The sequence below is a fragment of the Astatotilapia calliptera genome, chromosome 5, assembly GCF_964374335.1.
Source record: "Astatotilapia calliptera chromosome 5, fAstCal68.1, whole genome shotgun sequence".
NCBI classification, from domain to species: domain Eukaryota; kingdom Metazoa; phylum Chordata; class Actinopteri; order Cichliformes; family Cichlidae; genus Astatotilapia; species Astatotilapia calliptera.
In genome coordinates this window covers 7,290,374-7,316,994 of record NC_137426.1, presented here as the reverse complement: position 1 = coordinate 7,316,994, position 26,621 = coordinate 7,290,374, and the positions used below count along the sequence as shown (strand labels likewise).

General features: G+C 39.6%; 1 protein-coding gene across 4 annotated transcripts in view; it reads right to left on the bottom strand.

Annotated features, from left to right (window-relative positions):
* The window catches only part of slc12a5a (solute carrier family 12 member 5a), a 204,328-nt gene that overhangs the window by 51,622 nt on the left and 126,085 nt on the right, over window positions 1-26,621 (bottom strand). For all 4 annotated transcript variants that reach the window (XM_026166925.2, XM_026166927.2, XM_080301132.1 and 1 more), the window contains exons 2-3: window positions 7,508-7,608; window positions 6,846-6,983 (exon numbers count right to left, since the gene is read on the bottom strand). In XM_026166925.2, the coding sequence (XP_026022710.1) occupies window positions 6,846-6,983; window positions 7,508-7,608 (239 nt within the window). The remainder of the gene's footprint in view (window positions 1-6,845; window positions 6,984-7,507; window positions 7,609-26,621) is intronic.

Genomic DNA, 26,621 nt, shown 5'->3' with positions numbered 1-26,621 from the left:
CCAGAAGGGAAACATTTATGTAAGGGGAACATTACACTCTAAAAAGCAGAGTACATATGGACAAGTGTTCCTTCTTGGCAAGTGTAGTCGTTTGGAAAATGACATGAATAAAAGAGGTTCATATGTTTGCATTGTGTTTACTGTTGTGCATACAAAAAGCACAATTAAGAAAATACCGCTGGATACGTTATCTTTATTTTTGTTTGCTTGTTTTTGTTTTTTGAGAAACAGAATATAAAAATACTGAAAACTAACTAAATCTATACATTAACAACTAGAAACACTACAAGCTGCATGCCTAAAGACTGATTAGCAACCTCCACCAACCACTTGGGGAATATATATTTTTCCTTTTTGATCTGTGGTTGCTACCCTGTCTCTAGATCTGTGTGATTGAGCCCTAAGTTAGTCACTAATTCAACCCACACGTAAAATAAACACCAAGGATTAAAGTGTTCATGTTCAGATAACTTCCCAGACACATTATTTTTCACGTTATTCTGCAGCAAGAGTATATTAAATGTTATATTTAGATGATTTGGGGATACGGTAAAGAGACTGAAATTCACACCCAAACTAAGCTGTAACATTTTAACATTTACAGAGGAGAAAATGTGGTATTTGATTATTATATATTAAACCAGAACCCAGTATTTTAGCAAAGCTTTATCAAATGTTAATAATCGAATGCCTAAAGTGAGATATTGCCAATATACAAAAAAAAAAAACAAGCCTTGCCTTCTTGTACAAGTTTTCTCAGTTGCTTTGGAAGATATTGAAAATGATTCTTAACATTTACAAAAACATAAAAGCAGCTTTTCAAATAAGATTTTTTCTCTAAACAATCAGAACTAACAGCTGCATACAATGGATTGTCTGCGAAAGCCTGTAACAAGACAAGTTGTGACAAATTCTTACGCCACTGTTTACAAATACAAAAGTCAAACAGCTTAGTGATGTTAATAAAACTGCATACTCTACTGTGAAATGCTTTCTGATGTAAACAACCTCTTTGATGACAATCTGATGACAAGGCTGCTCTTTTTTCCTGTCTGGCATAGAACAATTTAAACAGTGCAGACTTTCAGATTACTGCATGTGGGGCATCGACTGCAACAGTTCTGCTGGAGAATCACAAATCACCTTTGTAGTTTTACTGGTTTTACTGTAACTGGTTGACATCTTTGTGACACATTAAAAAAATGATATATATCACAGCAGATGCCTGCAGAGGCTTGATGAGATATCACCAGATTCTCCATGTGCTGCGGTGCAAAGGTATCTGTTGCTACTGTAAGCTGGTGGGAATCTGGAACTTGAAAATCAGGTTGTAACACTAACAGTTTACCATTTATAATTAATAAATTAATTAATGTGAATTAACTTTAGTTAATAGATATATATTGCTAAGATCTGCAAAATTACATAATCAATAATTGTTGAGTTTATAATTGATAGTGTCAAACATTTTTATAACATTATGCAACATTATGGTCAAATTGAAAATTATGGTAATTAAATAAGAACACAGACCAAGGTTTGCTCTAGGGCAGGCATAATACACACTGTGACTCACAAGTGACTAGTGTATGAATATATACTGTCATTTTGGTTTCCCAGTCACATCTACACTGGCATCTGATTTTAAAGCACAAACATGCTGAGGGTGAAAATCCTTAGCTTGAGTCTTCAGAAAACAACCATCTTTTACATTCATCTGGTTATGATTTGCCATTTAAAGTTGTAACTAACAGGTGTTTACATTTCAATAATATTCCTGGTTTTCCCCCTTTGTGCTTGTATCCAGAGCTGTAAAACAATATTGAATTGCCTTTTGTATTTCCAAATGAGAAGTCGAACAAAATATGTAGGAAATTCTTGACAAATTATGAAAACCCAATGAACCACTTCACATGGTCAAAATAGCTTTTGATCAAAAGAACACACATAATTGATAATATAGGAATCAGCAGCCTTAACTTAAAACCTGCTTTTATGATGTGACTGGATGATTTGAAGGTGTTGAAATTCAATTCTGATCTGAGAAATGCACCAGAGTGACTGCAAAAAACTGTAAATGGGTAAAGTCAGAGAAGATTAGCTTTGACTGGTTTCCATCTTAACCTTTGTGACCTCCAGCCTGATCCCTCATGTCACACGCCATCCAAATCTCTAATCTTGGTTTTCACACTGAACAAAAAGGCTACCGCTTCTGTCTCTCTCTTCCACAACTCACTCTCATCCTAACTTGGGGGACTGATGATAAAGGAGACAGAGGGAGCGGTAGGTGGAGTGAAGCGAGAAATGGAGAGGGAAGGTGATTTTTTTTGGGAGGGTTGAGTCCGCTGTGTGAGCGATAAAGCGCTACAGGCTGCCTTAATGAAAAGCCTCTCACAGCGATGGGGAGATTGCCTGTGGAATGGGCTACTGATTGGAGGACCAGCAGCTTGGTGTAGCATGGAGACTAATTCAAGTATTGAAGGAGTTCGGATGACGGGGGGAGATTAGTGCTATACCATAGTGATATCTGAGCCAAAGACAGCTGGACAAATATACCTTACATTTCAAACAACTGGGAGGGTTGGGTCAAAGTGGCAATACCTCACTGTCAACTAGTTCAAGAGTGACGGCATGTTAGGCTCGTGTACATGGTTGTTGTCCTTAGCTGCTTCCAACAGGATAAGCGAAACCAGTAAGAGGCATAGTTACATCTGTTTTCAGAAACATTGCCCCATTGATCTTGATAGTAAACAGATCTGTTGGGTGTTTTTCATGAGCAGACAGCAGTCCCAGTGAAAACTGTCCACAATGAGGTCTGTGGCTTATCTCAATACACTCTGAAATTGTGTTTGGAAGTAAAGGCTGCTGTTGATGTCTAAATGTGATTTAAACTGTAAAAAAGCTGAAGGCAGAAGCCTCACATCTCATAACTAAATAAAATACAATTGCCTGCATGGTAGGATAACACTTGAAGAAAACTGTTATATCATAATGTTTTTGCTCATATGGGTTAAATTATGATCATCATGGAATATAAAAACCTGTTTCCAATGTCATTGTGTAACTGTAAACATGAATAAATGCTGATCTTTACTTGATGCCATGCTTACCATGTTCACCACATGAGTTTAGTTAGCATGTTAAAATAGGTTACTAACACTAAACAAAAAGTGCAAGCGGGGCTGCTGGGAATGTTCTGAAGGTTTTTCGGCACTGAATAAATAGAATACTGTACACATTTAAGTTTAATGGAGCTGGATAAAAAGTTAAAATGTAAAAAAGGCAAGAAAACTTTAAAGGGACATAAATGGATGCCACAAATATGATGGTGAAGACACTGAGCTCAAAACGTGAGGAAATGATTTGTTCTCCAACCAGTTGGGGAGTGGTTGCTGGCTATCTCTAGACAAAATTTGAATTCAAAAATAAAAGTTGTGCATTTTGAAACATGTTTGTTGCAGATTAATAATATATCTTTTGCTTCTGTGTTCTCTGTTTCACTACAAGTCGGTGAGCAGCTGGGAAGCGTCTATAGACAAATCAGCATTTTCCATGCAAATGATGCGTGACTGTAGTAATGTGCTAATGAGCCAAAGAATTACAATGAGGTTTTTAGTGTAGCACTGTATACTTCTTTACGACCAATTTCACCCAGCGACTTCCAGTAATCACTCACCAACCAGTCAGGGAATACACATTTTTCACAGGTGACCAGTGGTTGCTAGGGGTCACCGATTGGTAAGACAGTAACTATTTCAATCTGGTGTCAGATTTCTGAACACAAGCATGAATAAAGAAACAGATGTATTACTCTTCTTAGACTTATCCCTGCCGTTGATTTAAACTCTTTTTCCCAGATCTGCTCTATACCTAGATGCTGGAATCATCTGGAGCCACAGCAGGAAAAGTACATACTGAATTGGATATAATAGGTGAACTGGCATCTCATGTCATCATCACTGATCTTTCTCAAGGTTAAAAAGAAAAAAAATACCTGAGTGACAGAGAAACAGGACAGGAAGGAAGACAAGAAGTGGATAGAAGCAAATATATAAGGGTAGGGAGAGATAGGCTGATTGGACACACGAGAAGACAGACAGTGTCAAAGGTCATTGAAAAGCTGTCAAACTGTCACTGCTGTAGCGTCTCACTTTTTAAATGTGTGTTTTATCTCATGTGGGTTAACTCTGAAGTCAGAAACTTTCAAAAGTTGGTGTGAAATATCTTAACACGTGTCACTTTCCATCAGTCTGTTGTCCTAATTTGGCATGAGCTCCTTCACAAATTATCATTTGTCATTGAGTTTCAGCTTTGCTTGTCACTGCATACCTAACACCATAATTTCCCACAGGATTAATAATGCAGCAGTCTGTCCATCAAGTGCTGAGAAAAAGCCAGAAAAGTAAACCACTTCCTGCTGGCATCTCGACACCAACGGCAGAAAATATCATGGGATGATATGGAAGGAACTCATTAGTGAGTGGCATTTAAGCTGCAAACCCATAACATGAACCGGGGATTTATAATATCAACAGAAAATGATTGGCAAGTCCTAAACTGGTGGAGATATTCAGGCTCTCCAGTGACTGTGTTAACAAAACAATTTAAGACTGTGCTGTTGGGGAAACATTATTTGATCTTATGTAAATTGCAGCTCTATATTTGGTAACACTTAATGACCATCCACTGGCAACAGGAACATGGTCCTTTCTGGTTGAACGAGTTTTTCAACCAGGAAGAGCCATAAATAATTCTACTGCTGCAAATGTAAATCCACAGGCAAAAGATTTATCTGTGCACATTGCATCATACTGAGCGGGGAGTTAAGTCAGTGGAAGTTAATTTTAGTAATTTTTTTAAGAAGAAATAATTTTTCATAACCAAAAACCTGGCCCATTTTTTGAAGACAGCTTACACTATCATTTCAACATTAGTTTTTATACTGCAGCCAGTAAGACCATTACTCTGCACTGGAGTACACTGTTATTGCTGTAACATTTAACTAATAAGATGCAGCACACAAATATATCTGAACATTTATGTTCTTTTAAGCATTTTAAATATATTCCTTATAGTCTTTAAAGAACAGATAAACACATCAGGAGTTATAAACATTACTATGCACTAGTCTTGATCTTATAACGCAGTTTTAGTTTTTTACACTCGCACATTCACATTACATCCAGCTTTTTCCAGATAAAGCACTTTTAATGGAGCAGCTCAGTTATAACACAGTCGATTTGAATCCACATTTTACCATTTAGTGTTTGCTTCTGTCGGAGTCACATGTTGACGCAATAATTGCCTTTTGCGGCAAAAAATGCTCAAAATATGCCAGAGAAAATACACAAAAATATAATATAACAATACAACTAAGAATACAAATACACTGATTATGAACTGAAACACTTATAGCAACTTTAAAAGGTGTCTCTGATGAATATATCTTCTTAAATAAAACACAGATAAAATTTTTCTCGTGTTGTGCTCGTGACAACATTTCTATGACCTTTTGCATCACAGAGATAACCTTGTTTTCCCATGCATTTGCACTTACCATACTGTATAGGTTAGCGTGTTGTATAGACCAATCCAGTGACCAATTTGTGTGTTCCACCATTTTTCAGTGCCAGAGACAGCAGCAAGGGTATTTGGATCGACGATAGCAGGGACTGGCCCCTAATTACTGTTTGTATGTAATGCTGACTTTGTGAAAGTGTGGCTAACCTTGGTACATGCTTATATTTCACAATCTAAGGAGCTTGGAAAGAAAAGCGTCTGGACTTGTTTAAGTTGCTTGAAGACGTTTCACCTCTCATCCGAGAAGCTTCTTCAGTTCTAAGGTTAAATGGTGGAGAGTCCCAGATTTAAACCCAGTAGGAGTTTTCCCCCCAAAGAGGGACAAAGGACCCTCTGGTGATCCTCTACCTAATCACATGAGCCAAGGTGTGAAAACGGGTGTGGGTCACAATCAACCAGGGTTTCGGGTGAGCTCATTATGAAACCTGGCCCCACCCTATCATGTGATTTCCTGATGGCCCAGGATGTGAGTGGGCGTTAAGGCGTCTGGGAAGGGATCTCAAAACTGGATTATAGATGGCAGAGAGTTGGTGTCGTAAACCACCGCCTCTGTTCAAAGATGGTTGCTTACAGTGGACATAAATGGCTTCTTTCACTCCTCTTTCAAACCATCTGTCCTCTCTGTCCAAAATGTGAACATTGGCATCCTTAAAAGAGTGACCTTTGTCCTTTAGATGCAGATGAACTGCTGAGTCTTGTCCCGTGGAGGTGGCTCTTCTGTGTTGTGCCATGCGCTTGTGAAGTGGCTGTTTGGTCTCTCCAATGTAGAGGTCTGGGCATTCGTCCCTGCATTGTACAGTCCAGGCGCTTTTCTTTCCAAGCTCCTTAGACGCCGATGACCTGGATGACTGAGAGCCTTCACAGACATATATTTCACAATAATGCTACAATTGGTTGCCTGAGTTGGTTTATTCTGTGACCATTGCTTCCCCTCATTAACATTAGCTAAGCATTGTTAACCTAGCTGATGTAACGGTGCTGCTCTCACAGTGCCTTTCAGGCTGAGTAACTTCTACTTGATAAGCTACGTAGGCAGATGCAAACTAAAGATACAACTAAATATAGTACTCTTATCAACAAATTAACAAATTCTGTTAATATTCTTCATCTACTTCTTCCAAACGCTGATCCTCTAACAGGGGTACATTTGAGCTTTCCATGAAAATTAAATGAATGGTACTCTCTTAGAGTAGTTGACCTTTGGTACTTTATTTGTCTATAAAATCTGTTGTATGTTTCAGTGCATATATTTTTAAGATAAATACCTTAACAGGTTTCTTGCGTGATGACTCAGCCTCATTGTTTTCAGCCTCCTCATGCTCCTTGCTACCTTGAGGCAGGTTAGAATAGTTGGCCAGGCTACTGAGAAGAGATGACACCATGGGGCTGGTGTCCATCTCCTCCTGCAGAAAAACAAGCAGACAGGAAGGTTGCAATCAGCATTTTAGCCAATATTATTAACAATCTCAATCAAACAAGTGAACTCTATAAAATGACCAATCACTTAGTGGCTGTTTCCATAGATCATTGCAGATAAGAAGCCATTTAATCTACTTGCTATCCTCTTTTGTGGATTTCAGCTCATTTGAAACAAAAACAAGTGTGCACACCATAAACCCCCTTTTCCTGTTCAATCTAGAAATCCCACTGAGAAGACATTGTAAATATATCTGTGCAGAGCGGAGGCAAATTGCCTCATTGAGGTTCAATCCTGCACCACTCTGAGATTTTCTTGCTTTAACCTGAGGTTCCCACATGCCCTTCACACAGTAATTACCCTCATTAATCGATGTCAGAGCCCCTATTCAATCACTGAATTGTGAAAACGAGTGTATCCTGCTTCTTACCATCGCATCTGATTGTGTGTGTTAACAAAATCAATGTGTGCATGTGCGTATGTGTGTGTATGCGGAGTATTGCATTATACCTCAAACAGGGCCATGTTCTTGCGGTCATATTGCTGAGTCTTCTCTGTGGCAGCATCACTGCTGTTGATGAAGGGGCTGCTTTCCTTGGGGTTACTGTCTCCTGGAAGAAACAAACACACATCTACTTTTAGAGTGGTCTGAAATAAAGCAGAGGACAAAGAGCATGTTAGGGGAGAGGATAATGCACAAGTCAGACAAAAGATTCCTGATGTCAAAGGAATCCTTTTTGCAACAACTAAAAGTAACAACTTTTAAAAATAGGTAGACTTTTGGAATAAATACTTTTTTATCGTTAAAATAAAGAAAAAACACACAGAATGCTCAAAGCAGAGGACGTCTGATAAGGAAAGCTTGCCATCTCCTTGAAGCAGTCAGAAATGCTGAGCAAGAGAAGCATACCTAATGGACTGTGTATTGACAATATGTGAAGTGCTATGTATTCCATATGGCCATAGGAAGAAGACAACCTGGACGTGTCAACCAGTGTTTTCACCTCACTGAAAAACAACATCACAACTCTGAACGCAAACACAAAAAAATGGTCTACAACCCGGCAGCTTTTCTTACCCTGAACAAAAAAACCCCCTGACTTGTAGAATCAGCCTGATAGTGACAGCTCGCTGAAGGCAACATGACTCTATCGAAAAGCTTCTGTCTACGAGTTCACAGGCCCAGAAATAGGGCCAGAACAAACAAATCCTCGAAACAACGTGTAGTGAGAGGGAAGCATCCAGCTCTTTGCACATTCATTGATTCTCATTATCTGAGATCAAGAAGTTCATTGATTTCTAATTGACATTTGAAAATTCAGTACACCTCAGGCAGTGTTCAATCTATTTTTTCCCCTTTATACCGCGAGCAACTGCCTCCTATAAAACACTTTCTTGACATCTCCCTCAAAGCAGCAGGATTTTATTTTAAGGACCAAAATCTTTTTTTTTAAATTATGTTTATGACAAAACTTTACTGGGTGTAATTTCAACTGACTGTTCATTGTATGATATGGAACTGATAGAAGAAATACTATTTTCTGTGCATACAATTTTAACACCTTGATTGGGTCTTCACAATAGATACAGTGGACACTTTAGTAGCTACACCTTGCTATTATAAGCTTAAGACCCACTTTTACCTTCAGACCTGCCAAAATTCTTAATATTGTTGATTGTACAAGGTGCTGGAAACATTTTTCAGATATTCTGGTCCATACTGACATGATAATATCACTGAGCAGTTGCAGGTTTGTCAGCTGCGCATCCATGGTATGAATCTCCTGTTCGTATCATGGAGATATGAACAGGAGATTTGCAGCATCCCAAAGGTGCTCTTTTCCATTGTGATCTGGTGACTGCAGAGTGCAGTGAACTCATTGTTATGTTAGGGAAACCGGTTTTAGATGGTCTGAGCTTGCTGGAAGCAGCCATCAGAAAATCTGTACAATGTACAATCAGTCTTTTGTTATTTAGGTTTTTTAATCTATTTTTATTCTGTTTTAAGATGCTTCACTATTGATATCGTTTTTTAATTGTGTTATTATTGTTTGCGACTTTTATCTCTGTAAAAGGAGCCATATAATACAGGGGCTATAAAGGGATGGACATGGTCAGCAACCATACAGTGTGCACTGTGGTAACCATCATGAAAAATGACAAAACCAAAGCTGCCAGTCAAACTTCCAGTGGATCAAGACAGAAACAGGACCCTCTTGGTCTGGTGACAAGTAATCTTTACTGCTGCAAAATGGACCAGACATAAGGACTTTATTGCAGTAAGCAGAGTCACACCAATTGACTCTCCAGACTGATGTGCATACACATATAAGTAAATACACACACAGTTACACATATATACAAACTTTCTTCGTGTATACAGGACATTGATCAGGACTAAATAAAGGGATCAATAAAGACGGGACTCACATAAAGATCGGCACAGGCATCAATTAATTCTTATCAGTGTCGCTCGCTACAATGTAGCACTCTTCTTCTAGTATTCAAATGAAATGAAAGTTACTAAAATCCTGTGTGGACCCGTAAATCAATCCAAACATAGCTACTCGACAGAGATGTGTGAAAGACTGATATATTGCAGTCATCAATCAAACCTTTGAATGTCACCAACACTGCAGAGTGACATTTTCTTTCTGAAGGAAACACGCAGCAAAAAAAAAAGGGATAAACCTTCCAGACGGTTACTTGTAATCGTGTTAGCACAGTTAGCACCATCCTACATCTTCATGAAAATTCAAGGTGTCTGTTTACATTATGCATTGATATTTATTGCTCTAACCTTTGTTTTGGCTACGTACTTGAAATGCTTGGTCACCAGAAATTTGCACTTCTCTAGAAAAATAATTGCATTCACAACCATTTTATACATAAAGTACAATGAAGGTCTGAGTGGTGAAGGTAGTGCAGAGTGAGCCATCTTATTCGCGCCTTCCCCTTCGAGCATCTCTTGAGGGAGACAGCAGATTGCGCTCCCTCTGGCTCTCGGTCCTGTCTTGGACTGCGAGACCGAGTTATTTATAGCCAAGATGCCGCAGCCATGTGCCATGACGTTGGGGCACCGCTAACAGCCGGCACACTGTTCTAACAGAGATGGAGCAGTAGACAGGGACACTGAGAAAAGGGGCCATGCATGAAGATTCGGAGCACAAAAAGAGCACAGGGAGGTTAACACAAAGAGATGGAAAGTGAGAGAATAAGAGTACTGATGAGAAGATGAAGAGAGACACAGATAGATGGGGCAAGAGTAAACAGTGACAAAGAGAGAGCGATACAGGCTCAGACAGGACAAAGACGAGGCAGCCAAATCTGAAATGGGAACCCGCAGAGAGAGAAAGGGAGATGCAAAAAGAGGGACGCTCACGTCTGCTGCTGCAAAATGTAAAAGCTTCTGCAGCACTAAAGGTTCAGCTCACTTTGACCTCCAGGTTAAAACATACACTATGGTTAAAAGGAGGCCGGAGCATCTAACAGAGAGTTTTCAGAGCATGTGGATTATTTAGCTGGTTTATTTTCACTTTGTCAGAGCGAATCAGGATGATACAGTGTTGTGCCTCGCTTGAGATAAAACAAAATGAGCCTTCTTGTGCCCAGCAGAGATTAGACAAACATCTACAAACACACATATACACAATACACAGTCTGACTAATACACGGATGAATCTGTCTGTTCGTCGCCCATCTCAACATCAAACTTGCTTGATATGATGCTGGGTAAGTGCAGTATTGAGTTTGACGTTGGGGGACTTCTCTCTGTTACTAGGCAACATCATCAACTGGCAACCTCATAATGATGTCACACTTCAGATAACATATTTTATAAACCTCCTCTGCCTGCGGCATCTACCTTTGCTCATGCTAACGTGCCTGTGACAGCAGGCGCTGCTTTCAAATGCTTCTGTTTTCTATTCAAATTTGATTTAGAGCTAAAACACTTTTGACTCTTACAGTACATTTACTTGCTACTTTTTCCATTTTTTCATCATTAAAAAAGATCTTAAAATTAGAGCCAGAAATTTCGCCACAATCCACTGCACAATATAGACAGTAAATAACTGATGTGATGGCTTTAAATGGTGCTCACACCATATCTGAACTGGAAAGAGATTTTTTGTATTTTGAACCTTCCAGTTTGAACGAGGGCAACAAATGTGAATCAAATGTGAATTTTCTAAATCCAAGGGATATTTTACTAAAACAGATCTTCTCTCTTTCATTTTCCCTTAAACAGCTTTATGTTTGTCTAAATCTCCTCATCCTCCTTGCTGATAGACATGACAAGTGGTTTTTTTTTGTTTTACATTTTTATATTAATGTATCTATTTTTATTGTAGGTAACTGTATGCATACTGTAAAGGCATGTCTTTCTTTTTTATTGACAGAAATCTGTAGTTCCATTTATTCCTGATAATCTGGTTTTAAAAATTAAATGTATATTTTGCTTCATTAAACAGAAACCAAATTAATACAGTGAGTTAAGAAATTACTATGTTTTTATCTGACTTGGAGTAAAACTCATCTAGAGGTACCCAAAATGTATCTTTGCAGGAAAAACCCCAATATGATGATTATAAAAGTTTGGATGCACAATGTAGATTTGTAAATGGGACACTGTCTGTTATGTTAAATTGTAATTTTTCCAGTCTTACATATATGCAGTTTGTGCTTATGCTATTTAGAAAGACAGATTTTGATTTCAAAGAACTAATTCCTATAATCACTGAACCTTCACTGGTATTCATATAAACAATACCAGAAATGAGACAGTTGACATTGGAAAGGGAAGCTATAGCTGCAAATACAGTCTGGTTTATAATGCCGCTCTGAGTCAGTATGATCAAATGCTACTTGTCAGATGAGGAATGAAAGAGCGATGGTGAATCATGAGTCAAACAGCTGCAGCCAGGTGATGGGAGCGTGACTTAGCGTCTCAGCCTGAAAGCCATGTTCCATTTCCTGATGTAAACCACACGACACAATCCTTCCGGTTTCTCAGAACTATAAATTATCATTACACAAACTTACTCCTGTGGATAACGGAAAAATGATGAGGGTAAATCTCAGAAATCAAATTTTAAGAGCTCTTTATTATAGATAATAGTAAGGAAGTGACTCTGACGGGTTAAAGCACATACACACCAAAAAACTCAAACAAAAAAAAGGGGGGAAAACACACACACACACACAGTTGTACATCTGTGGGCTAATATCCCCATAACAGCTCTTCTAACGTGTCATTTATCTCTACATGGCTCATTTCTCCTCATTGTCTAATACTTAAAACTCCATCATCAAAAGAATGATGGAAACTATTTTTTGGGAAGAATGACAGTTCCCAAAAGAGTTTTGCTCTGACCGCATCCCCAAGCAGCTTATCCTTCCTCAGTCTGATGTGATCTGTTCAACAATGGCTCTCACTATCAAAGTCTTTCCTTATCTGTGGTCAAAATCCAGAGCCTTTTGCTCACAGAGCATGTGATCATACTCTAAATCCTCTGCAAAATAAAAACACTGAACCTTCCTTTATGTACTTTTCTTATAGATTTTTTTCCTCTTATTTTCTTATTTGTTACCATAGCAGACTCGTACCTTATTTACTAATATGACCATCAATGCGATTTACTTTTTAACAGAATTGTTTTATATGTTCGTAGCAATTTCAAAACAACATTATGTAGAGCAAGGCCGCTATCTTCAGGTTGCTGTACATTACATAGCCTCTTCATTAAGTCATTTTGGGCATTGCCAAATTCAGGGACAATAGTTTGACTCAAATTCTGATCATGACAGACTATTGAAGAATTATTGACTTTATAGAAAGCATTTATTGATTTTTTTTTTTAATACAATTTATTTAATTTATCGGAAAATAATTTCAGGTCTTACGGTGTTGGTTGAAATAGCAAGCTCTGGAAAATATTGATGAGCATTTTTTGTTTACTTACATTTTTGATGCTTAATTGAGAACTGATGATTTTCATCATTTGTGGATATGGAGTATTAGACGACTACTTTCATGCCCTAATAGATATTCACAAATTCTTTGTTTTGCCTGATCAATAATCAGTTACAAAAGCAGGCAGGTCAGCAGGTGAGACACTGGAATGAATAGATTATCAAGGTTAATCCAGTCCATTAGAGATCTGTTTACACATTTACCATCGGAGAGACAGAGTTCATCACTTGTATTGCAATATGAGAGCACCATCCCCCTGGTTTATATTCAATAAGGACTCTGTTTTCTATTGTCTGCCAGGATGAGCTACGCACAGAGAAGTCAGGACAATTCTACTGTTTGAGTGTAAATATAACTTGGTGCAAATGAGTGGAAGTCTGGTCCACTGCTCTGATTCGGACAATGCAATTCTCCAACAGATCTTTGAACAGAGCCACAGAGGACTGCTCAGTGAGCGCTATTTGACTTTGCTTTATTGATCCTCCTTGTATGGTGTTGAGGTGGTGACAGTCACAGTTACTACTCCCTCTCTCTCTCACTTAGAGTGCATGTTGTTCTCCCTCTCTCTAACTGCTCTGTGTTAAGCTGCCATACTGCTCTTTCTCTCTGAGGACCAACTTCAGGGGGAAAAGCCAAAGAGCTGGATGTTGATTCTGGAGGAGCTGACTCAACAGAGGCTCTGGGACCACTTGTTGAATTGGTGTGTGCATCTGAATGGGCAAGTGTGTGTATATGTGATAGTGGGGTCTAAGCCAAGCATATGCACTAACTACTGTTGTACAGCAGCAGAAGAGTAGCATCTCAAATTAATCTTAGTCTGGGCTGGACTGCAGCCATTATATGTGAGAATAAGGACACACACTACCCCGGTGCTGTTGAAAAATGAGGCTTTTTACACACATCCAAAAACGTATTCACAGCTACTGCATGTATGAAAGTAAACATAGACCATCTTTTTGGCAGTCAATCTGACTCACAGCAGAATAAACAGTGAGTACATGTGCTTGCACAGACATTTAATTTGCATCCAGAGTGAAACGCTTCATCCAGTGAGGGATTCAAATGGAATTAGTCGGTTGGAAACAACCAATTAAAAAAAAAAAAGAGGAGAAAAAAAGGAAAGATGAGTTGGATTTTCTGGCTGGGTTCCCTGCTATTGTTCCTTGGTGGTTCGCCAAATCCAAGCGGGTCATGAGTTCACTCACTGATTCTCTTGTCTTCTCTGAATGTCACTACAGTAAGGCATTAATTCGTGTCTGGCAGTCAGCGATATGTCTCTCTCTCTCTTGCTTGCTGACAGAGCTGGTGGATACTGGGTGGAGTCAGGTGAAGGATTAAGGTCACTTTAATCTAAATTCCAGTCAAATCAGGATTGACAGTGATTTAACATGTACCCAAACACACCCATGTGCAATTCTGTATGGAAATTACAAGTTTGTCTAAAAATGACCCAAAAAGGCTTAAAGCAGTTTTTAGCATAAAGAAGAGGCACGTTAAACCAAAGCGAATCTATTCATGATTCTGTCAGCCTTGCCTTTTTAACATTTTCTTTACATATTAATATATCCAAATATTTATAATTCATGCAACATGTAAGTGCAAGTTTTGTATTGAGATGAAGTTTTCAATTAATATTTTTGTTGAACCAACTGGTATTTTGGGGATTTTTTGCCTTCATTTACAGTGTAGTAGTGAAGATAGACATAAGAGAAAGAGCAGAGGAAGACACAAAGCAGATGACTGCAGGTCGGTCTCGATCCCGGGTCATTGCACTCCAGTCGCCTGTTTAACTGCTGCGCCAAACTAGTGTTTCTGCTGCTGTGGGCGTTTTTTTACTAGGAGACAGTAAAATGAAGTTTACATACTCAGATTTTGAAATTTTATTATAGTTGTTTATTTTTTGTTTTTATTCCATTATAGCTTTTTTTTTTACTGGGTTTTTTTCCACTTTTCATTACTTTCAGTGTATTAATTCATGCATTTTGCATCTATGTGGCTGTTATTAAAAAAATATTTAATAAATAAAGTTGGTCTGATACACCCATCCATAATTGGACCTAACCATTTAACTCACTTATTAAACTGCTCCTGCCTTTGTTTTATTTAATTTAATTATTTAATTATTTATTTATTTATTTCGTATCCCGCTATGAAAAAATGGGATGATCCCATTTTGCTAAATTTGATCATTTTCATGGAATCACTAATATGGACTACTAATTTTTAACATGATAACAGGATTTAAATTCATATGGATGAAATATGACAAACGATTATAATGCTTAAAACAGTTAAAGACCTTTACACGGGCTGATTGATTAATTTATTTAAATCCCAACAGGCACTTATTTGCAAATACCACGCTTGCCAGGTCATAATGTAATTATTGATTGTCTCCTTTTCCCACTGCAGAGATGGCAGGGAGAATCACCAAGATACCTTTTTTTAAAAAAAAAAACAAAAAACTGCATTTACAAATGCATTAGACATTTTCATGAGTGCAAACATAATGTACATACGAATAAATAGCAGCAGCATATGGGTACATGACCACATTTGCCCACACACACTGTCATAAATAGATATTCTCTCACTCTCCTCCCTCCGATCATGACTCCAGCACCACATCAGAGACACACCAGCCTTGTATAACTGGATCTCATGCTCTGTATTTTCTCTCTGTGTCTCCCACTCTCCCCTCGGTGCCTTTATTCTTCTTTCTTCCTGCTGCTTCGCTCCTCTGTGATGCATTTTATGGTCATATGCATGTAAGGAACACAACTGTGGAAATCTACAGTAAAATTACTCTGTTTCTTCACTGTGCTGCAGGACAGGACCCTGATCAGTATTCAGTCTGGTGCCTCAGCTCTGTATGAATTTTAATGCAGCACTGCCTCACAGGGTACGACTTTGACACAGTCACTTCTTTTCAGCCCCTCAACATCTCCAGTCGAGATCCTCGCTCCTGATTGGCTCCTAAACCGATGGTAGCTGATTGGCTACGAGCGTAGAGAGGCAGGAGGATGCCTGAGCATGTACATGAGAGCGTATAGCAGCTTTTAGTGTGTTGACCGGGCCTCTTGCGCATGTCTCTGTCGATGTCTGATGATGAATGGGTGAATCTAGTCCAATTTCCCCCTGCTGCTGCTGCTTCCCCCGTAGCTGTGCACGTCAGGATTAATTTTGTTAAATGGCAGGCCACTGCAATGCCTTCCCTAAAGAACCTTCTTTATCTGGCATCATGCAAAGGAGGTGATTGTACACAGGAGGAGACTGACAGTCAAATGCAACTAAGCCTTCCCTGCCTTCTTTACTTGCTAATCTCTGCAATGACTGGTCGATGAAAGGAATATCTTGACAAGAGGAGGATACGCAGATGTTGCCGGGAGGTGACAATTGCCAGACTCAACTGTGAAATGATGCAGAGAAAATGCCAAATGAAACTATTTTTTACACTGTAAATCTTACTTAATGCTACTTTCACAAAAATCTTATCGTTCGGTGACAGAATTCAATTTATTCTTCCGCTTCTGTCTTCTCATTATCATAGCATAGCGCTCAATAATCTCTAGCCTTAATATTAAACGGATAAGAGTCTCCTCCCATTTGACACAAAAACACAGATTACAAAACATTTCAGGACCCTTGTTGAAGTGTCTTGAATTTCTATACAACAGATAGCAGGAAATGGAAAGCTGGCAGGCACAAAGGCAGTCACTTCTACAGTGTGAAATCAATTTAGATAATAGATTTGTGGGTTTAAACATTGCCACGACAGTTCTGTCGGACATCGTGTTTTGTCAGGACAAAAGCATTATGGTTTTCCATTTTTTAGCCTTTAAGTAGCATGAAGTGGGAACCAAGCACAGTAGCTGTAAAGTCCCTTAGCCAAAAGTCACAGCTAATTATTCAATTTACATTTATTGCCATTTTCTCTATATTCAGAGAAGAAAAACAAACATAAGTGTACTCCACACTAAAGTTTTAATTACCCATCTATGTTTACTCTTGTGTGAGTGTTTTAAGTTCTGAACTAAAACCTTCTGTGGCTGTTCATTAACTTCTTTTCTTGTCCATGAGCTGTTAAGTTTGTTTACTTGAAAAGAAAAGTATCAGTCAGGGTTCACCTGGTATGAGGCGCACTAAATGACTAGTCATGTAAACCCAGCCACACTGAGTCCCGGGTGGAGCCTGGCTGTCCGACTTCCTCAGGTGGTAGACTGGCTATGGAAGAACACCTTGTGTCTTATTAGTCAACTGCATGCCTCCTGCATGCATTAAACTGGCTGTGGAAGAAGCTTTAGCTAGCTGCCTATTGCTGCTGTAATTGGTGAGCGATGGAGCCTCACTGGGCGACAGGGATGAAGCAAAGAGATGAAAAAAAGGATCGAGTGGGAGGAGAGTTGAGGTTGGGTAGGATTACACCCTAGTGAGGTAATTGGTTGAGGGGCAAAGGTGTCTCACACCTACTATCTTTTACTTTTTTAAGCATAGCGTAGCCAGAAGAAAGACACAGGAGCAAAAGCAGATGGGAGTGGAAAGGGAAAAGGATGTGGAAGGATGGGAGGCATGATAGCAGCTGGGAGATTGACATTTTTTCATGAGGTCATGGATTAAAAATTCACCCCAACTTATCACATGCCAGGAAACCAATTTAACTTGGAAACATAATTTCCTTCTGGGTGCTCTGGTGCCAGGTCTGGATTTGGAGCCAAGCGCTATCACACTTTTATTACATTTTGGCACATTTTTGGACAAGAGGGTTCAGTAGCCTGAGACAGGATGAGAGAGGTATCTTTCTTGGCTGAGTCATAGCATGAGAGAGAGAGCGAGAGAGAACAGAAGAGAGAGTGGGTTGGGAATCCAATAGCCTGCAGCAAAGCCTTGTACAGTAGATGGCAGGGATAGTTTATGTGATCGCTAGGTCTGATGGAAGGTGACAGGGCTATCAGCTTGCCAAATCTGCAGCTCTCTGATGAAATGCTGGAAGTGTGAATCAGGGTGCAAATTAACACCTGAATGCCCAACTCCTCCCCTGGCAATGGCCACATTCTCCATCCCTCCCCACCTTCACTTGCAAGTCAGAGGAAGCAATCTATCCAAAGCCCAGAGGACAACAGAGGGAGGGCACGTCCTTCTCTCCTCTCTCAGCACCTCTCCTCATTAATTTCATTCTCTGGTCTGCTCCTCTCCTCTCAGGTGTGATAGTGCATCCCTGTGGCCTCTTCTCAAGTATCTCCATCCCACTTCTATCTTTTGTGCCCTTTTTCTCACCTCTCAAGTCTTCTCTGCAAAACTCTTTCTGTCCTCAAGAGAAATAACAAAGTCAGCAGAACAGGCTGCAGACAGAGAAAAGCATCCTAACATATTGGGGCAAAAATAAAAATAAAGTTTAAATGAAGACAGCATAATAATGAGGGAGTTCAGAGGTAAAAGATGAAATTAAAGGGAAACTGGACAAGGATGAAAAAGTAATCGGAATTGTTTATGATAAAGTATTAGTCAGAATATACTTCCTCATATCTGTGATCCCTACTTGGTGAGTAGAAACATGAAAAGAAAAATACACGTTGAGTCACACAACTCTCAATTTACAAATCTGTAGACGATCAAATTACGATAATATAGAAAATATGTAGAAATCGCTAAAATATGATATTTTCCATCCATTTTGTTGGAAAATATAGAAGTAATGCTAAAGTAAATATGTTTGAAATAAAGAGAAAATTCTCTTTAAAAAATATTGTATAAATAATGTAAGGTCAAGTCTTACCTTTGAGGACACCTAAATTAAGCATAATGTTAATTTGTTAGGTCTTCATGTCTTTATTTATGCAGTTTGCAACCATCATGCTGGCTGCTTAATAATTCAAATCAACCAAACAGCATGAAAGAAGCTCACGCTTCTGGGAAAACTTCCACAACCCCAGATGGTTTGTCTGCCTCTGCTGGCCTCTAAGCTCTTCTTCTCCAACTGAGCAAAACTCAAGCCAATGCAGTGGTGCCGCTCAGGGCTGCTGTCGCAATTTTGCAAAAGGAAACACTTTCTAAAGATTTCAAAAGAATATAACTACCTGACAGCAGCAGACTGGAGCTAAAACATCTTTATACATTTCTGATACACCACAATTAGTACTGCGGTGCTGATTTGCCTGCCAACAGCACATCATCGAACCACTACATGAGAAGAAACAGAATGAGAGACTTATTATGTAACACAGCCAGAAATAACAGCAACGAAGCGCTCCGCCATGCTCTGAAAGTCAGATAAAGCAAGAATCATGGGGTGTATGGCAGCACACATTCAGCTTATTTGCAAGGCAACAACATCGGGGGTCATAAAACTCATAGAGACTACTCCATCACACTCCTGTTCAGGCATACAGCACTTTCAGTTTGCCCCAGTCAACAATCATTAGGCTACATATGATAGTCCTGGGTTGCTTAGGCACTGTTTTCACACAATCATCGTGACTTAAACTTTAGTGTTTGACCTCTATGCTTTAACCTTTAACCCAGTTTATCGTAATGAATGCCTAACTTCTATAGTATGTGTCCAGCTAGACCTGGACCTGAGTTTCACATAAGAAAAATCTCACTCAACCAACCATGTTTTCCATTCTAAATATGCTTTACTTCAGTTAAGCTTGTAGAGTGGTCTTTTGCCACTGAAGGGCAGTTAAATAAACAATAAACATGTAAAGGAAGGAAAGATATGCCCTGCTTTACACTCAATTTGACCAATATTTTAAAAAAATGATCATCACGCTGCATTACATAACACTTTAAACTAGCAACTGAGAATGCAGGCTCATTAGCAAAGAATTTACTGAAGTTCCAAAACATGATTACCCCCTGCAGGCCATATACAAAAGAATGCATGTTTAAGGTATTTCCATACTGACTTCACTTTTTAGACCCACAACCTACGCTATATGGACGAAAGTACTGGGCCACCTACACATTACACCTACAGGAGCTACTTGGTCATAGTAACCCAGCTATTGAGTCAGCAAAGCGTTGGCAACTTTTATGCACTCAGCGACCTTTACGTGGTCTGCTGAGTTGCTGCAATTCCTAAACACTTCCACTTTGCAATAACACCACTTATAGTTGATCGTGGACTATCTAAAAGGGAAGTAATTTCACCAGCTAACTTGTCGCAATGGTGGCGCCATTGTTTTACAACCGCTTGTTAACTGTTTGTGGACTGCTTGGCTCTATAAATCTGTGGCAAAAAATGTTTTAGCCCATAGCCTGTATGTCCATCTTTTATGTGCAGTCTATAGTAGCAATGGCATATTATTAGCATTAATTTGTATTAGAATTAAACACAAGCTCTTCAGCTTCTAAATGCTTCATTATGTTCATCAGCTTGATGTCAACTTTGTCAAAGAGTTCAACAGTACTAAACAAAACCAATTTTAAAGTGAGTAATAGTACTAAAGTAAATCAAAACAATGAGCTGAAAGGTAATAAACCCCCCTGTAACCACTGTAAGAGATTCAGTGTGAGTTTATCACATCATTCTTTGTGCATTTGTTATTACAAATACTCAGAGTTACAGCAGCTTTAAGTTCAACTACACTTTGTAAAACTTAAAGTCCTGCCTCAGCACAATATACCTGACATTTTAGAAGAAATATAAAGTGAGGGAAAGTGAAGGAGCAAGGTGGGTGCAAGAGATCATCCGTAATGAGTTGGGTTTATTGCCTATCAACTTCAACGACTGAAGTAATAGGGGGAAGTCAGACTGCAGACTGCAAAAGGCAGACAGAGAGACGGACACGGACAGAAGGACCGAGCCACACACAAAAAGACAAGAGCCTTTTTCTTGAGCCTGGCCCAGGCAGATAAGGCTAAAGCGTTTAGGGATTTATCTGGTGCCTCAGCACAGGTGCATTACCTGGGTGGCTGAGTGCAGTCACAGTTATTTGCTGGTAGTATGTGAAACATAGCATTTCTATGCTCATTTGCCCGTTTATTTGTGTGTCTGTTTGTCTGCCCAGAGATCCACTGCAAGGCTGAGGCTCAACTTGCCAAACATGGATGGATTTTACTGGATATTTCTAGTTATGGGAAGATAAAGAAATGGGACACTGGTTTGGATTTAGATAAAAGCTTGAAAAGCGGAGCTTTTTATATCTGTATTCTATGAGAGGGTCAGAGAGAGAAAGACAAACTATCACAATGCAAAAATACAACCCACTACACAAGTAAGTCCAGGTCTTCAAAGCGCACGGATCATTGCTAAATATGGCATATTCAAAATCTTATGAGTGGTAGTCATCTTTTATAAAATATTAATATTTATGGAGTCCAAAAACAGGCCTCAATTTTGTCTCCCTTGTGCAAGCTGCCACAAAAACCACTTTTCTCCTTAAATACACTCTTGAGAAAACATATAGAACAAGAGGAGCGAATGAAACGGAATATAGCCAACATGTGCAGGGAGTTTATCTCTGCTGTACTGTCTCTTTTTGGTCTAGACAGAGCTTTTTTTTTTAGTAAAAAAAAAAGGGAAGAGGAAGTTGTAAGAGAGGGCCTCTAGGCAGAGGAGCAAAGTGAAGAGGTTGTGTGAAAAATTATCTACTTTCTGTTTCTCTCTCACTTTTCCCCCACCTTTTCCTCTTATTTGCCACCTTGTATTTTCTCTCTGCTACCCTCTATAGACTTTGCCTGGCTGGTAGAAACTGCTGTTCACTTGAATAGAGCGAGAGTGCGTTTGTGTGTGTACGTCAACCTGCATCCCGGTGGGCCCGCAGACTCAAAGACTGAGGCTTTTGTCTGCCTTTGATTACTCCTATAAATTATGCATCCTGCACCTCTTTGTTTGTGCGTCCATGTGTGTCTGAGGGTGTGTGTGTGGCACCGAGCCAGAGACTGCAGTGGGTAGCGACAGTGACTGATGATGCTTTGCCCTTCTTCACGCACACTTTCTCTTCCACTTACACACAAATTCATGCACATTTTTACTTTTGCCCTCACATTACCACTACAGTATATAGTTTTCCTTGTTTGCTCTTTAATGTCCCATCTCTTATCAACCCTCAGAGAAAGCTGAACTTCTGTGATGGTCAGAAAACGTGCAACATTAAGAACGCTATATTACCTTAATTAACAGCAGAAACTGGCTAGGTGTGAGTCAGCAGTGCACTGTCATGAGGAGATACTGAGAAAATGAAAACATGAGAAAAAAATCTGTGAAATTATGCTTTTGGTAAATATGTTAAAGGACCCCAAGGCCTCATGATATGAGATGATCATATCCAAAAGTAACACCTGCACATTGTTCCTTTTGTCTGAGTGAACTTCCTAAATCTGAAAGTCATTTTTTGTATGACCACCGTTATTCTCCAACACATCCTCAGCTCTTTTAAGCAAGCTTCTTGTTATTTCTCTAAGTGGTCTTCAGGAATAGCTCTCCAGGCTCCTTGAACGACAGTCACAGCTCTTCTTTATATGTGCTTCAAAGAGCATTATCCAACTATACTTCCACTGCTGTGGCAGTGAAAAAAACTGTTGCTGATCACTGCTGTGCTGACATATGAAGCTGCTTGCTTTCAGATAACATCTATATGGTACTGCATGGTGGATCAAATTCACAATTTTGACAAGATCCCCAACATCACTGTCTAATGTCTCCATCATGTCTTCTGCTGCTCCTGTAGACACTCTTTCCTCAATTTTGCTATTTTACCTCTGCCAAGCTGTATTATCATTGACATTTTTCATATATTCACTTAGAAAAATAGGAACAAATTGTGTTTGTTTGAAGAGTCTGCTGGTAAGGGCCTAAAGATATATTTTCAAATAGGTTCTTTTAAGTTATCTGCTATGTGTAAACACAAAACTTGCTCATCACTTCAGTCAAGTGGCTTAAAAAATACATTTTTAAGAGAAAAGTATTTATATCACTGTTATTTCAGTATTTAAAGAGTTTTAACGCACGCTGTAATATAACGCAGATTGTAGGCAAGGCAAGGCAAGGCAAGTTTATTTGTATAGCACAATTCAACAACAAGGTGATTCAAAGTGTATTGTAGTAAAACTTCCTGTACTTTATAAGCTGTTGGGTGTAAAAAAGAAGGAAAAAGTAGCTGGAAGATTTTTTTTCCTGGGTTTCTCCTAGACCACAGATTTACAGCAACCCAGGTATAAACTCCTGACTTCAGACTGAATGCAATATTTTGGAGCAGCACTCTTCTGGTCATCATTTTTATCAAGTGACCTTCTGCTGCCACAGTTATGACCACAACCATCCATCTTATCTGTCTGCTGTCTCCCATCTCAGACCCAGGGGAGGCCTGCACTGTTGAACAGGACATTAGGGAGAGTCTGGAACAACCCCTCATTCATGGCAGAGGAAATCCCTCAAGACAGTAGTTTCTGTGCACACAGACAAATGTGCAAGTCAGGATGTTTTGAAATATATGCTGGTTTATGCTGTAGCTGCTTGGAAGAAGCATAGTCATATCTCTTACTGTCAAGCCAGCAGGTGATGCCCAGCTGTCTTTCTTCTCCCTCTTTTCTTCTGCAGCAACCTGATTGTGCCTCCAGCATCCCGGTACCCACAACACCACATTCAAGTGGGAACGATATAAAAAGGAATGGGGAGAGTATTGGGGATAAAGATAAAAGAAGCTTGCAAGGGTTACTGAAGTGTTGTTACAGCTGTGGAAGAAAAATGGCTGCAGTAGAGGGAGAGATGGAGTACAGGATATGAGCTCAGGGGAGAAGACAGAACAGAGATAGAAACTGAGGAAGAGATCAACAAAGGGAATCCATTCAGTCCAGACATGTGCTGCTATCGAGATCCATCCATCTCCGACACAATGCACCACTCTCTCCAGCCCACACCACATTTACAGTGAATAAAAGATAGTCTTTGAGATATAGAGCTCTGAGGTATCCCAGCAACTCTGCGAGGTACAGCCCACAATGTCAGGTCTCTCACTCGTATAGGTTTGGACATCTTCCCACAACTGTCCTCCCACTGACCCACCTCCCATGGTTTAATTTTTCCAGTCTCAACATAAGGAAGAACAGGTAATATAAACAGTTTTACACTTTGTTGGCACTACTTTTTCTGTTTTTTTTCTCTCCAGGTACTCCTGTGGGCTTCCTCCCACAGTCCAAAAACATGAAGTCTGGTTAACTTGATTCTAACTTGCCCATAGGTGTGAATGTGAGTGTGAACCGTTGTCTGTCTCTCTGTGTTAGTGTTAGGCCTGTAATAGACTGGCGACCTATCCAGGGTGCACCCTGCCTCTCGCCCTATGGCAGCTGGGACAGGCTCCAGCACCCCTCTTCCCCAGCCCCTCCTCAACCCTGAACTGGATAAGCAGAAGAGAATAAAGTAAATAAATGTGTTTGCAATTTTTCACACTTGGTAAAAATATCCCTCATATTGTTTCTACATATTCAATAGTTTTTTTTAGTTTAACTAACCATATGGCAGGAGAAATAAGATAAATAAATAATTCTTTTGGAAAAAAAAAGAACTTTGTTGAAGCAGAGTCAGGGTCACATATGTGGTTATCTTCAGCAGTGAGGCAGAATAGATTCGCAGAGCTCAGTGAACAGTGTATTTTCCATTAAAATGCTCCTCTTTTGCAGAGCCAACACTCTTTTCTGGAACAACGCAAACTTTGCACAGTTGCAGAAACCTTAAATTTGGTTCGAGTCAAGTACAGGAACAAGATGAGTTTAATCCTTTGAGGGTTACATAACGTAAAGAAAACTCTATTAGTCCTTCATTCAAACCATGCGGGAGCAGACAGAAATCTTCAACTACAATGTTTTGTTTCTCTTAATAATTGGTCATTTTTTTGCAAACAAAATGTAATGTAATATAAAATATTTTTGTCGCGATAAAACTGCACAATGAAGCAACACAACTGATAGTTTAATATCTATGCAACGCCACATACTGAAATTTTGTGCACAAATGTAGCAAACACAGCTTTAAGGAAGCACTTCATTCAGGTGTTAGCGTGTATGCACGCACCTATAAACTCTAAGCTAACACCAAACCAAGCTTCAAATACACGTTCTACAGTTACATATAAAATAATTTAATAATGGCACCTGCCATTGTAAAAGACATATTTTTATTACATTGTTCCTTTGATATATTCTCCATCTGTCTACCCCGAGGCTCATCAAAATCATAGATCTATCCTACACTTACTTCTGTCTTCTTGGGCTAGTCCACAGAAAAGACGACAATGTCTGGAGAAGTTTATGCAGTTAAAAAAATGAAAAAAAGTTTTCTTGTAAGACAAAAAAAATAGAGAGTTAAATATAACTTCAGGGAAAAAAGGCCACAATGAGAAAAGACAAAATGATGATCAAAGCCCTTTTCTCCTGGCTGCCAGTGTGACTGATGTTCCCTCGTCTGTAGCAGCGCTCTTCAACATGACCCAGACAGCAGGCTGCTAATCTCTCTCTGTCCTCTATGGTTGTGCGTATTGTCAAGCATTTGACAAGACACCTCTGCCAACTTCCAGCCTTCAGCCACAGGACTGGCACAGCAGGCTGTGAGCCTCCCTCAGTGAGATATAATGGACTCACATCAAGAGGAAAGTAACGAGGCCGCCATTTTGGGTAGTCCTGTCTGTGAGAATTTCTGCCAGGTCAGTGGCACTACCAACAATCGATGCAGGGTTGTTGTTGTTCTTTTTTTCCTATTTATTTTTGAACAACGATTGTTGTGATGACACACTTTGACTGTACTCAGGCGGAAGGGAGAGACTGTCCATCCAGCTTTTTGTAACTAACAGAAAGCTGGTTTGTTTTACTGGTTTGGTTTCAGGGTTCTTGTACTGGAGCAGGTTTGCTATACTTTAAAAGCTTCATCATTTGTCCTGGAGAAACAGCTAGTGACACAGAATTCTTGAATATTTCATTGGGGCTGTTTTGTCCTATAAACTCACAAGTACAAGTTAGTGAAACGTCCCAGCACTCGGTAGAAATATCAAGCAGCTGGGAGTAGGGATGGGTACCGGTGTCCGGTGCCATGATGGCACCGGTTCTGACATAAACGGTAGTAACCAGACCGAAAAGCAGCGCACATTTCGGTGCTTTATTTCGGTGCTTTTTTTTTCCTGAGCTGTGATACACTTCTAGCCAATCATTTTACGTTTCCCAGGATAGTAGGCGGGGCCAGGTACGTACGTTCAGTTAGAGCAGAGCTACAGATTAAAAATGTCCAAGGTGAAGCGGTCAAAAGTCTGGCTGTACTTCACAGCAAAAGATGCAAACTCAGCAGCCTGCAACAAGTGCTTTAAGCTGATACTGTGATACTGTCAAAGGAGGTAACACCTCAAATCCGATGAAACACCTGGCGACGCATAGCGTTTTTTTTAAAAGCCGAGAAATGCACCGTATTTGATAGCTTGCTGCGAGACCTCACACTGTGCACGTTGGGTGGGTTGCCAGTTATCGGACCCGGAGCAACATCCCCCAAAAACCCGAAGAATAGAGTCCTGGCCCCTAGCCCTGCCAGTGTAGCAGAAATGATGAGGATGATGATGGCAGCAGAAGCCGTTCTTCTCTGCGTGAGTCGCTTAATGTTGTTCGAGTGTAATTTACGTTGAGTAGGCTAACCACGTTATTACATTAATGCATGTAAGGTGAACTAGCAAA